At 43.6% G+C, this 13480-nt stretch overlaps 1 protein-coding gene across 2 annotated transcripts in view; it reads left to right on the top strand.

The window, feature by feature from the left end:
* The window catches only part of SART1 (spliceosome associated factor 1, recruiter of U4/U6.U5 tri-snRNP), a 58554-nt gene extending 46070 nt beyond the window's left edge, over positions 1-12484 (top strand). For both annotated transcript variants that reach the window (XM_088468313.1, XM_088468314.1), the window contains exons 20-21: positions 11249-11370; positions 12114-12484. In XM_088468313.1, coding sequence (XP_088324439.1) covers positions 11249-11370; positions 12114-12132 — 141 coding nt within the window. In that variant the 3' untranslated portion in view covers positions 12133-12484. The remainder of the gene's footprint in view (positions 1-11248; positions 11371-12113) is intronic.
* The last annotated feature ends 996 nt before the right edge of the window (positions 12485-13480 follow it).

Raw genomic sequence — 13480 nt, 5'->3', positions numbered from 1 at the left:
GAACTACATACTGATTAAGGTGAAATTTAGACACCACTTTAGGAAGAAAAGATGGCTTTGTACGCAAAACTACCCGATCTGAATTAAAAATGACCAAAGGTGGTCTACAAGATAGGGCGGCCAAGTCAAACTCTTCTGGCCGAAGTGATACCCAACAGAAATGCCACCTTTTGAAGTAATAGTTCTACTGATCCAAGAGGTTCAAAAGGAGCCTATTGAAGAGCCTCCAATACCAAGTTCAACTCCCAGGGGGCACATATTGGGGTTGAACATGAAGAACCCTTTGTAAAAGGGTCTGCAGAAGCGCAATATTAAGACAAATGACGCTGAAATAGGATAGAAAGAGCAGACACTTGCCCTTTCAGAGAAGACTATCAAAAACCTTCAGACAATCCATCCTGAAGAAATGATAAGACGCGGTAAGTGAAAACCAGTGGCTGAAATACCTCCTTACACCAGGAAATATAACGTTTCCAGACCTGATCGTAAATTCTGGAGGTAATAGGTTTACGAGCTTGAATCATAGTCTGAACTACTGGCTGAGAAGAACCCTCAAGCTCTTAAGGTCTTGGTTTCAAGAGCCATGCCGTCAAAGCCAACTGAGGTAAATTTTGGTGTAAGCAAGGACCAGGTTGAATAAGGTATACCCTTAGAGGAATTGATCTGCGGCCAACATACTCCGAAGGGGAGAGAACCGCTGGTAACGAGGCCAGTGTTTGGGAATGAGAATGACTTGGAGACCTTCCCTCTGGATTCTTTGCAGTACTCGGGATAGCATGGATAGAGGCGGAAAGATATAACCTAGATTGAAGGTCCAGGGAGCCGACATTGCATCATCTAAGGCTGTCTGATGGTCTCTGGATCTTGTGTTGTACAGAGGTAGTTTCTTGTTCAGGTGAGAGACCCTCACTTGTCCCCAATAGTGTGAAACACTTCTTGGTGTAGCTCCCACTCTCCGGGGTGAATGGTGTGGCGACTGAGAAATTTTCGCCCAACGGAGGATGTGGGATACCTCTCTCATGGCTTGCATGTTTATAGTCCCACCTAGTTCGTTTTCATAAACCACCTCTGTGGCATTGTTCAATTTGAATCCGAACCAGATGGCCTTGTTGCATCTGAGTCTGAGTCTGTTGCAGAGCAAAGTGAATTGCCCTTAATTCGAGAATATTATTGAAAAGAACAGACTCCTGTAGAGAACACTCCCCTGAAAATGTTGATCCAGAGAAGCACTGCACCCTGTTAGACTGGCATCTGTTGTGATGATCACTCAATTCCATATCTGAAAGGAGGAGCCCTTTATCAGATTTGGAGTGTGAAGCTGCCACTGTAGGGAGTGACGATTCTAAGGAGACAGACTGAGGAACTGTCTATTTGAGGACTTCTTTTGAACCAGCTGAGAAGAATCTGGTGATAAAGTGTTCTGGCATGGAACCTGGAGAATGCAATTGCCTAAAAGGCTGCTGCCATTCGCCCCAGAACCTACATACACCAGAGAACTGAGACTTGATGCTGCTAAGAGATCGTACTCCTGATCCTGTATCTTTTGTGATGGAAGGAAAACTTTCTCCTAGAAACATTATTTGCTGAGCCGGCAACAGGCTCGTTTTTTTTTTGTTTTGTTTTTTAAATGGACGATCCAGCCGTGAGCTAGCAAGGTAGAGAACGTGATATGTAGAAGACGGAGGGAGGGATGGAGCCTTTAGTAAGAGATCGTCCAAATATGGAACTGTGGTTACCCCAGCGATGTTTAATAAAAAGACCATATGTACCATAAGTTACGTGAACACTCTTGGAGCTGTAGAGAGACCGACAGGTAGGGCCTGAAATTAAAAATGCTGATCCCCCACCGAAACCGGAGAAGGTATTGATGCCCTCTCCAAATGGGGATGTGGAGGTAAGTGTCCTTGATGTCTGTTGATGCTAAGAAATGGCCCGCTTCCATAGCTGCAAACACTCCATCTTGAATTTTGCCAAAAAAAGATATGGATTTAAAAATATTAGATTCAGGATAGGCCGAAGAGACCAGTCTGGTTTGTCCATTAGAAAAAGGTTGGAATAGAAACCTTCTCTTTGTTGCTGAATGGAAACAGGAGTGATAACTGCTGAATCTGAAAGGGAACGAATCAACTGCAGCAAACCGTGTCTGTCAGGGTCTTGTGTTAAGTGAGTTGAGAAAAAACGGTGTGGTACGTAATCATCCAAATCGAGTGTGTTCCCTCTGTTTATGATGCCTTGCATTCACTGATCCGGATTTGATTGAAGCCAAACATCTCTGAACTGCAGAAAGCGGGCCCCCATGACCTGAGGGTTGTTGAGACCCCTGACCGTCATGCAGAAGGCTTCTCTGTTGGTTTGGCAGCAGGTCGACTGGTATTGGTGATGCCTTGTGCTGGAAAGGCTCCCTTAAGTGGTTAGTTGGAGATACGAGTGTAAGGACTGAAAAGATCATCTGTCTTCTGTTCAGAAGACATGAAAATGAGTCTTGGGAGCAGAACCCGGAAGATACGGACACTTGCCCCCAGCAGTGAGATGATCTTTGTAAGCTCCGAGCCAAATAGAAACTCCCCTTTGAAAGCCACCGCTTCTAAGGTCCTCTTAGAATCAGGATTCCAAGAGCGAAGTCAGATCGACCTGTGGGCCAAAACTGCTAATGCAGAAACTCTGGACTACATGGAAATTGTCCAACAAAGCATCACCCACATAAATAACAGATTCTTGTACTTGTTCTGTAAGAGTACCTAATTCAGAATTTGCACCAGATGGGAATTCAGACGACATATGAGTTAGCCAGGTCTCAACTTCTCCAACAACTCAGGCGCTTGCTAAGACAGGTCGAAGAGAAGCTCCTGTAAAGATGGATTTTAGAACAGCATCAGTTTTTCTATTAGAGCGATCATTTAAAGTCTTCAATAGAACGGTTGGGGTACCTGTGGCTTTAGCCAATCGAGTTACTGGGGCATACACCCGAGGGGGAACCTCCCAAGGCTTTGTACCCATTTGCTAATGAGGATTCTAATATCTGAACTTTATAGGGGCCTGAAACTGTCAGGCTTAAGCCAAGCCTCCTATAAAATCTCCCCAAAGTGTGAAAAAGGGGGAAAAAACAGTCACTGACTTCTTCTTACACTTGAAGAAAGACATAAAAGCAGGCTCTGTATTATCAGTACAAAAATTGGTATGAGGTGGTGCTTAACAGACACAAACCAGTGTAAAGATTATCCTATTTTAATCATAATCACAATGTCACAATAAAAATACACATATCCTAAAAAAGACATTCACATGTACATATCAAATATCTAAACAATAAAGATCTCATGAGGGGCCTAGAAAATAGCCTATATTCTGATTCCACACAGTACTAAGCAAACAACACTAATGTGTCAAATTTGGTGCCTGTGTTGTAACTGAGAATCAATCCATATCTCACTGCATCTTGGATTTAAACCATAGGAAGTGTGGACAATCTAATTGAGGGTAAGAATACAGGCGTCCAACCTGGGAATCTGCTGCCCTGCTTGCCCCTTATTTGATTACACTGATTATTTAAGCCGTTACCAGAGGGCACATGTCTCTATCCAGACTCTGTACCAAGAACACTGTTGCTCCGCTGCAAATTAATACGAGCACAGACCCTGCTCTCATCACCTTGTTGGAGACGCCTTGCAAGTGTTGGAACATGACGGGTCTCCTGACAGAGCCGCACAGCTTGCTTGGTGCATATGGACAATCTGGACATTCCAACTCACTCGCACATACAGCAAAATTACTGAGGAACAGGATCACTCTCTTCAGTATTTTGATCCAGGACTGTGAGTATACGAAATCCACCCAGGACACTTTATAAAAGGATTTTTAGAAGTGTGTTACTAGAACTTTAACACAGTAACGTAACAGCCCTATTGCAACACTGTTTGCTACGTCATAGATCATTGTGGCTATATAAACATCAACTTCTAATTATTTGATACAACACAGGCACCAATTTGACACATTAGTGTTTTGCTTAGTACTGTGTGGAGTCAGGATATAGGCTATTTTCTAGGTCCCTCCTTGAGACCTTTTTTATTGTTTACGTATTTGAAATGTACATGTGAATGTCTGGCTCATTTTAGGATATGTGTATTTTTATTGTGACATTGTGATAATGATTAAAATAGAATAATAATCCTTACACTGGTTTGTGTCTGGTAAGCACCACCTCATACCAAATTTTGTTCTGTTTTGATTGAGAGAAGATTGGCAAAGCTTCTCTTGCAGGTGTGCAGCTTTCTGACACTCTTTGCAATACACCACTGCTAGCACCCAGTCCTAAATCATTGTTTGTTTGTTCTGTATTATCAGTGTCCTGTATTTGCAGAGGCTGATATACACTTTAACTAAATGTTTAACACCTGAAGAAGCTGGGGAATTCTTCCTCCCAATCAGGATCGAATTCCCCTTCCTCAGGAGATGAGTCAGCCGAGTCAGAATCCCTGGGAAAGGCATAGTGGATGGCAACGGCTGCTACTTAGTAGTGACTATTTTATTAAGAGATGTAACCATCTTAAAAAAACATTTTACCATATTGCGAACCCATTCAGGTTCCTCTGATAGACCCGGACCAGATGTGGTGGCCACTTGTGAGCTAGGAACCGGGTCACTTACCTGGGATTGGCGGAGCGCTGCAATAGTATCTGCCATAGATCTAGCCCATTCCGGCATCACCGGTGCTTCCATTGAACACCCTGTAGTCCACAGTCCTGGTATTGCATGCTGCGGGGAGTGCCCGCCGCTCCGTGCATCCCTTTGGTAACTTCTTACCACAATTAAAACAAGAAAAATATAGCACTGTTTAGACTTGGAAGTCTTTTCTGGCTTCCTTGACATGTTGTTCACTTCAAAATAACTTTCCTTTGCCTAATACTTGAACTTAGGGCCGGAATCAATTAGAGGCGAAAAGTCGCGGCTGGTGAAATGCATTCGCAGCTGCAATCTTTTCGCCTCATTAGCCTGTTTGAAGGCAAACTTTTTGCATACTTTCACTATGTGCGCTCCTGCTTTTCTCCCTATTCAATTGCAAAACAGGCAAAAACGCAGCTGTGTGAATGCAGCGAATGGTGTAACTAGCGAAAAGGACAGGGTATTTTGGGGAAATTAGTCTGTACCCCATAAAAAGCCTAACTGACCCTGGAAATATATATAGAAGTGTATTAATAGCCCAAATAAAAGTATTTTGGGTTCTTAAATTGAGTCAAAGGGCTGTTATATGTATATTTGCAGAAGTGCTGAAAAATTATCTAAAGCTATTTCTATTGGGAAAAATAGCTGTAGTTAAATTGGGGGTACATTTAAATGGGTATAAGTATATTTTTGGGTCTCTAAAGTACATTATAAAAAAAAACTGCAATCCTAAAAACACTTGTCCCATCCATACAGCCCCCCAAAATACCAGACCCAGTACTTTATACTCATTTTTAAACACTTTTTTTACATTTTCACTCCAAAAATTATATATTTTTTTCTTTTTAAGGGGAATTGAGATTTTTTATTTATTTGCCTAATTAGTCATTGGGGAGGTGTCCATAGTGTTCTGAACCAAGTCCCCACAGTTTTAGCCCAATATAGGGATTTTGCACAACTTTTCTCCTGCCACTGGGTGGTGAAACTTTTGCGCCTGTTTTTGCCTATGGACTTTCTGCACATGTGACAACATCCTGGAATTGAATAGGCTGATAGGTGGGAATGTGGCGAAAACCTCGCATCAGATAAAGCTTTTCGCCGATAATTGAATCCGGCCCTTAAAGGTGAAGTATAGGGAATAAATAGTAAATGTATATCCCTTGCCTAAAACCTATAGAAAAAAAATAGGTAACGTGCAGGGAATAATGATGAATGTATAAGCTTTAGTGCACTGGCTGTAATGCAGCTCTGGGCCATCCGTGTCAGTGTTTGCTAGCTGAAGCTAGTTAGGGCTGTCAGGACTCCTACTTTGTCCTTTACCTCAGGAGAGACCTGTAACCGACTTAACTGCCTCACAAAATTGCCAACTGAAGTCAGTGTTGAAGGAGCCCGCAGTGCTGAGTGCTCTAAGATGGCGCCTGCTGCGGCTCTAGTTGAGGTCACTTATGTAATTAAGGGCGGGTCTGCGCGCCATGTTATAAAATGTCGGCCTGCTTCCGCAGCACAGCCACCTCTGGAGACACGTTTACGGTCATGGCGGCTCTGCTCAGCGTTGCGGTCCACTTGTAAAGTGACTGCACTAATGCAGCTTTTGCCTTCTCGGACCGCAGCCAGAAAGCGTGAAAGCCGGTTCGGTGATCCCACAGAGGCAAAGGTGGGAGTGGGCTATACTAACTAATGCCCACTCCCTAGCGCACGGAGTCTCCTGCTAGCAGGGACTGAAACACTTACAAAGAAATATACAAAAGGGATTATGGCCCTTATTCAGACCCGCTCGCAAGCTGGTCGATGGTGAGGGCCTGTACACGCGCAGCGCTCGCAGTGCGCAAGACCCGGAGCGAGTGACAAATTCACTCGCTCCGGGGCTCGCTATAAAAGGTCCGGCTGTCGATGTTGATCGACAGCTCGCCCCGTTTCGTAGGCGGGGTGGGGGGGGTGGCCGGACAAATGGAGGCGTTCCTGAAGGAACGCCTGCCGTTTGTAGGTGGCCCTACTGACATCACCAGTGATGTCAGTAGGGAGCTTCCTGCTCTGTTAGAGCAGGAAGCTACCTGGGGCTTGCAGTAGACGAGACCCTACCGCAAGGGTCTCGTCGCAAGCCCCGATGGTTGCGATGGTCTCGACCAATTGTGACCATCACCTGGTCACTCGCTAAAGCTGTGGGTGGTAATCCACAGCTTAGCGAGCGGCCAGGAGGCCGCCTTTCAAAGCAAAAGCGGCCGCCCTCATTCAGAGTGAGCGCTCGCTTTTTGCGAGCGGCTCTGAATGAAGGCCATTGTGTGCAATATCTGTTAACACCGATCTTGTGGCTATTATTAAGGGATAAACTAGGAATCCTCCTTATTATCCCATTCTATGACTAGACAGAATATATTAAGCAGTATTTACACAGCAGATTTTTGGGACACAAAGGGAGGCAGTATATACACCGCAATAATGATAGAGGCTGCAAATGAATCTTACAATCAATAAACACGAATCTTCCATATGGATCAGTTTTAACTGAGATTAATACAAACTGTACCAAATTCTTAATAAGGACTGAGACTTCCCGCGAATATGATGTGTGAGGCATGACAAGCCCATCTCACCCATGGTCTCCAAAGGGACAGAAGCTTATTGCCAACAAAGTGGGTCTCGGTAAGGCAGACACTATCAGAATTATAGAATTAAGTATTAACACTAAAGAGCGCTTTATTCTATCATTCACCACTTGAACATTCCATGTGAGAAAATGTAATTGGGTCATTCAGAGGAATGAATGATAAACAGTATAAATCACATCTCCCCAACACCCACATACAGTGCACTAATTAGTGTGGACACAGAACAGCAGCAATAAAAATAAGATTAAAAAAAAAGGCAACAAACAAATACACCCCCTTCACGTATACCACCCCCAACCTTGGCATACCTAGTCCCAAACCAGAACCAGAAAAATTAACTAAACAGTAGTATTATATGTAAAAAGAAAAATACAACCCACACAATACTACCATGAGGCAATGAAGTGCAGAAGCCACCCAGTCGTATAGAACCACTAACAGATTCCCGTTACAATAGACAAAACAGCATCATAGAACACAAGATATCAGTAAGAGTCATAACGGACAATGAACATCAATAGTACAAATCTTACACTTGCGGAATATTATAAAAAAGAGATTTTATGGCATAAATGGTGACACAAGTGTCAAAGATATCAATCTGGAGCCATCTGTCTGCCGCCAGGAGCATATCGGTCCAGCCAAGAAGCCGTCTCCCATGGAGCGCTAAAGAATTTAGATTCGCCGCCAGCGAAAGCTTGGTAGGAAATAACATAGAATAAGAAAGGTTCAAGTCTTTCAGTCTACATTTAATGGGCAGGAACAGTGCCCTATCTCTTTGAACTTCCATAGCAAAGTCAGGGAAAGCAGAGATCTTCACCCAATTCCTGACCAATGGGCCTTTAGTGCGTTCCAGACATAGCACTGCATCCCGGTCTATGTAGTGTAGAAATGTTGCTATAAAAGTGTAAGTTGGGGCACCAGGTGGCAGAGGGCGAGTTTGTATCTGATGTGCCCTTTCTGTAGCAAACTGCGGATTGAAGGGGTACCTTCCATAGGATTCAATTAACCACATTTCCAGGAATGCTTCAGGAGATGTCCCTTCTTCCTTTTCTGGCAATCCCACGAATTGGACATTGGACCTGATTTAGCAAGGATCGCAACTGCGCTTACACACGCAATCAGCCGATTTTTGCATTCTGCACATGCATCGCAGTGCGTGAATTAGCCACTGCGATCGCAGTGACTGCACAGACCCATCGCAGAGTGATTGACAGGAAGTGCCGTTTGTGGGAGGTGACAGTGTCAGCAAAACGCAAGCGTGCCAGTGCGTTTGAACTGCCATACGCAGCTTGGCCTTTCACTGTGTGCGATGAGGTTGGCAATTTCTGAGCAAGTGTGCGTGAGGCTCCCGATTGTGCTCGGTTACCGATGGTTTTGCAGTCTTGCTAAAAATTACGGATGTGTAAGGTAAGGTGGGCGTCCTTATGTAGTGCTGTGACAGAATAGCAATCGCAATGCATTTGCATATCATAGCAGTGAGACTGCATGCGTAATCACAACTGCAATTGCAGTTGAGATCCTTATTGAATCGGGCCCATTATTTCTACGCAGACGCCCTTCCATATCCAGGAGCTTATTTTGTATAACAGCGAGTTAAAGAAGAAACCTTATCCTTCAATGGACCACGGGAGTCCTCCAGAGTAGATATGAGTTTCCACATCACCAACTCGCTCACGAATTCGCAGAACATCTTGTCGGAATAATGACTGGTCACATTGAACCATTTTATCAGAAAGCTGTTTCTCACTACCAGCAATGTCCTCCAGCACTTGTCGTAACAACACCTGGGGAAAAGTTATAGAAGTAGAGCCCTGTAGAGACTCTGTGCCATCTTGAGGAGGCTGATCATCTTTGGTAGGAGGAGGAGGAGCTGGTGTTATAGACTTATGTGCAAACTTTTCCAGCTTGGCTGCTGCAGCAGCCTGGTTAGTCTTCCCCATGGCTTAGTTGCAGAACCAGCCTCCAACGGGTATTAGACACTGAAGGGCACCTCAGCAGAGGAGAGTAAGGAAGAGGAAGGCAATATGGCAGCCACCGATAGTTGCAACGCCCCCCACCGGGATTCAGACAGGGAGAACACTGGAAGCCTGGCCCAGGAGATAAACACACAGCGGCAGCTACACCCCACCTTAAGTAGAACCGCGCTGACAAGAACACACAGGCAGGGGACAAGCCCCGGGAGCAGGAAGGATGGAGATCCGGGATCATGCCGCGTCACACAGCCAGGCAGGCCGCGGCTGAAGTTTCCGTCTCCGGCAGCAGCTGAGAAGGGGATGCAACTGGACGAACTCCCCCAGAGATCACCAGGATGGAGGCATCTACTGAAGGTGAGTGGGCACCGGGGAGCTCGCTAGACCTGCTTCTTACGTGCTCGCCGCCGTGGCCACGCTCCCCACCCATACATTATTCTTACCTCTCCAGCGTCAGCACTCCAGTAATCGCCAGGAAAATCTGACCAACAAATATGTAATTTCCTATAAATAGCAGAAATATGGGTAAATGGGACCTGTATGTTATGTGTTGTGTTGATGGGAAAGAGGTTTCTGGACTTTCAGGTGAGCTACAAGATTTTTTTTTCTTACCGCTTACTTTTGTATATGCACACTTCTAATCAATATAGAGACCATGTAATGTACGCCAAAATACTATTTTTCCATCATTTATAAAGTTAGCAAAAATCATTTGGCACCGGTTACCTGCAATGCTCTGCTTATGGCCACGTACAGCTTTCTATACTGTCCTACTTATTTTTGTTGGAGGAGGTGTTCAGGATGTTCCCTCCCTTACATGTATTTCACATTGCAGAATTAATGCACGAAATCCGCAACTTGCTGTTTCAAATGGAAGAGAATCGGGAGTACTCTTCAGGAAACTATCATACGGAATGTGCGTAATGTTATCCCACTAGCATAGGGCCCGGAACCCGAGGTTAATTGAATCGTCTCTTTCAGGTTGCAAATGGAGCTTCACCTAGAACTAATGCTATGGTATACGTTCGGGAAGTCGGCGGACTCCATGCTGACCGCCGGCTTCCCGACTGCTTAATCCCGGCGAGGGTTCTAGACGCCTGCCATTTTACCGATGCCGGGAGACCAGCGCCCAGCAACCCGATCGAAGGGATGCTGGGTGCGGAGGGGAAGGGTTAGGTTTAGGGCTCCCGGGGGACTCTTAGGTTTAGGTGGCGGGGAAGGGGGGATTAGGGATAGGCACCATAAAGAAGGGTTAAGGGGTAGAATTAGGTTAGTTTATAATTACCTTTAGGACGATCAGGATTTCCTCCTCTGTCGGGATTTGACTCGCCCAGCAGTAAATCATAATGAACCCAATGCTATGTCTTGGTGCAAAGTCCAGATAGCTCATACAGCCAAACCAGAATTATAATTGAAAAAACTGAAAATATCATCCATCTAATTTAGATTCATTTAAAGGGCAGACTAGATGGGCCAAGAGGTTCTTATCTGCCATCAAATTCTATGTTTCTAAGTGGTGCTGCTGCTGCTATTCATTTGCCCAGATGATCCTGGTATCCCTATCTTGATCCGTGATCCGGCGCATTTCCTCTTTGGCAGGACCTTCAGACTTCTAAACGGTCTTCATCAGGGCTGAGGAGTCAGTGTTTTGGAGTTGAGAGACATTTTTAAGTGGAGTAGGTAGAAATGTTGATTTGGGGTTTCACATCAATAAAACAACTAGTGGGTACCATGCTTGTACCCTCACCCTAGCAAGTGCGAGGAGGCAGTCCTTCATTCCTTGGATGTGGTGCTTTTTCTGCGCGTCTATCTTTCCAGGTTGCTGCATGTTGTGCCTTACGTACACTTTGTCATTTTATTAGAGAATTCAGGAGAAACACAATGCCTGCTTTCACTACTGTAGAGATCTCTCTGGGTCAGGACTGCTATCTAGGCAGGCTGTGGCTGTGGCTGTGTGAGTTTTGTGTTAGTGCAGTCTAAGTAATGATACTTCATTTTTCTCATCAGCTGCTGAAAAAGATGAGTTCTAGTGACACCCCTCTTGGTACTGTTGCACTGCTTCAGGAAAAGCAGAAGGCCCAGAAGACGCCTTACATTGTTCTCAGTGGCAGTGGGAAGAGTATGACAGCGTGAGTACCAAATATGAATAGTCCACATTTCACTAACCATTTTCAATGTTGGCTACATGTGCGGCATTTCTCACTAATTCTGAACAGAAGTGTCATTTGCACACAGCTAAATAGGCAAGCCCTCTAAATTATGATAAAGATGGGTTCAGGAATTTGTAATTGATAGAAGTCATATATTTAAATTTAATTGTTTGAATTATAATTTCACTATATTCCAGAGGTTCACAAACTTTGTCCTCAAGGCACCCTAATAGTCCAGGTTTTAATGATATCCTTGACCACAGATGACTTAATTAGTATCTCAATCAATTTGATTTACTCTCCTGTGCTCAACCATGGATATCTCTAAGACCTGAAACGTTGGGGGCCTTGAGGACTGCGTTTGGGAACCTCTGCTATATTCTTTTATACCATTTTTTTACAACATCTTCCCACTTCTGTATCAATAGTAATTCTAATATATTTTTTTGCATAGTCTCTGAACTGACTGGCAATAACTGTTACATCTGTTTGTATTCCCCTTTAGAATTCTGAGGGTGTCTATGAATCTTTAATTACTTTTGGGGGTATTCAATTATGTATACAATTGTAATGTTTGTAAATACAAAATGTCAGGATAGTACAATTTCTATACATCAACATTTCAAATAAGAGCAAAAATAGCCGAGTGTTTGTTTTTATTTTCTTACAGAGACTTGGGTTAATTTGTATCCCCCCTCTCCCATCCCTCTTCTCTCTTCTAGGAATACACTTATCAAATAAGTGGAAAAAAAATCTAAATCCAAATTCCGCTGAAAAGACTTGGCAGGACCAGATGCATATATTTCACTTTTTTTATGTGCAAATAGCCAATTGTTTTATTCTCATAGGACGGGTTGTGTGAAAACAGAGATACTTAGCTCTTACTGAGATTGTTCGGGAAGATGCTTGGATCTGCTATGATGCCTGATGGCGCATTCGTCACCGCAGGAAAAAAATTGATGGGAATTGTTTTTTTTAAATGAGTCTCTGTGCGATTGGTGCGTGCTGGAATCCAGAAATGCTCCAGTTACCTGATTAAATTTCATCAGCAGGCGATCTCTAAAGCCTGTAATAAAAATGTTCTAAATGACAACTTTTAAAAATGTTTTAAATTACTTAACAATCCATTTTGCAAAATACATGAACAGTGATGCCGTGGGCAGTTGATGCCACCAAGTGTATAGCTCAGAAATGGGCACATTACTCTCACCCATTTATGCTGGTTTATTTTCCAGAGTATACATATACAGTATACACGTACACACACATGCAAATTGCATGAATATATATAATATATAGCCTTCTATTTTGTGAGTACTGATGTCATGACTCAGTGAAAGTGTGTGATGAATTGTATAATGCGATCATGGTTAAATTAAACTTAAATTTGTGCATCATATATATTGTACAGTTATACTGTAAAAAGAAATTAGGTGTAATATTTAAAAGCCACTGACTCCACCAACAATTTGTTTGACAACATACAAAATATCTCATCATTTTAAACATTTTCTGACATCCCACAGCCCCTATGACCTCAACAATTACATTAGCAATCACAAAAGTTATGACCACACATGCAAGATTATAAATAAAAGTACAAAATTCTCATTTTGTTTAAAGTGATGAATTGATTAATATATAATTTACTATCCTGAAATTCTCGCATGCATTTGTGGAGCTCTGCTGTACCTTGGAGTAAAGCTAAGGCACAACACTAGGAACAATTTGGTTGGTCCTAAGCCCCTCCCCTTTATACCCCTCCTCCAGAAACCCATCAGTTTTTACATATCTCTCCATTTTAGGTTTTGTTATTTTCCCCATTTTATCAGTGCTATGGCATTCCAGGGCAATACTGTGAGCGCGAGGTCGGGCACTTATTAGCTCTGTTTCTGCTGATCCCAGCTTTACTCTGTAAGTCTCCTAGCTGTCTTGGGTCACCCAGCTCATAGTACAAATGAGACCTGTGGCGGAGAGGTGTTTACATCTAGGCGGCCCAATCACTCCCTAAATACTGTGGGGAGGGGGACGTGGTCTGCTGCAGAGCTATCTGGGGGTCCTCTGTTAGTGGAATCTCCATTATGAGGTT

This window comes from Taudactylus pleione, unplaced genomic scaffold, assembly GCF_031769625.1.
Source record: "Taudactylus pleione unplaced genomic scaffold, aTauple2 ptg000085l, whole genome shotgun sequence".
Classification (NCBI taxonomy): domain Eukaryota; kingdom Metazoa; phylum Chordata; class Amphibia; order Anura; family Myobatrachidae; genus Taudactylus; species Taudactylus pleione.
This window is presented reverse-complemented; position numbering and strand designations above follow the sequence as displayed.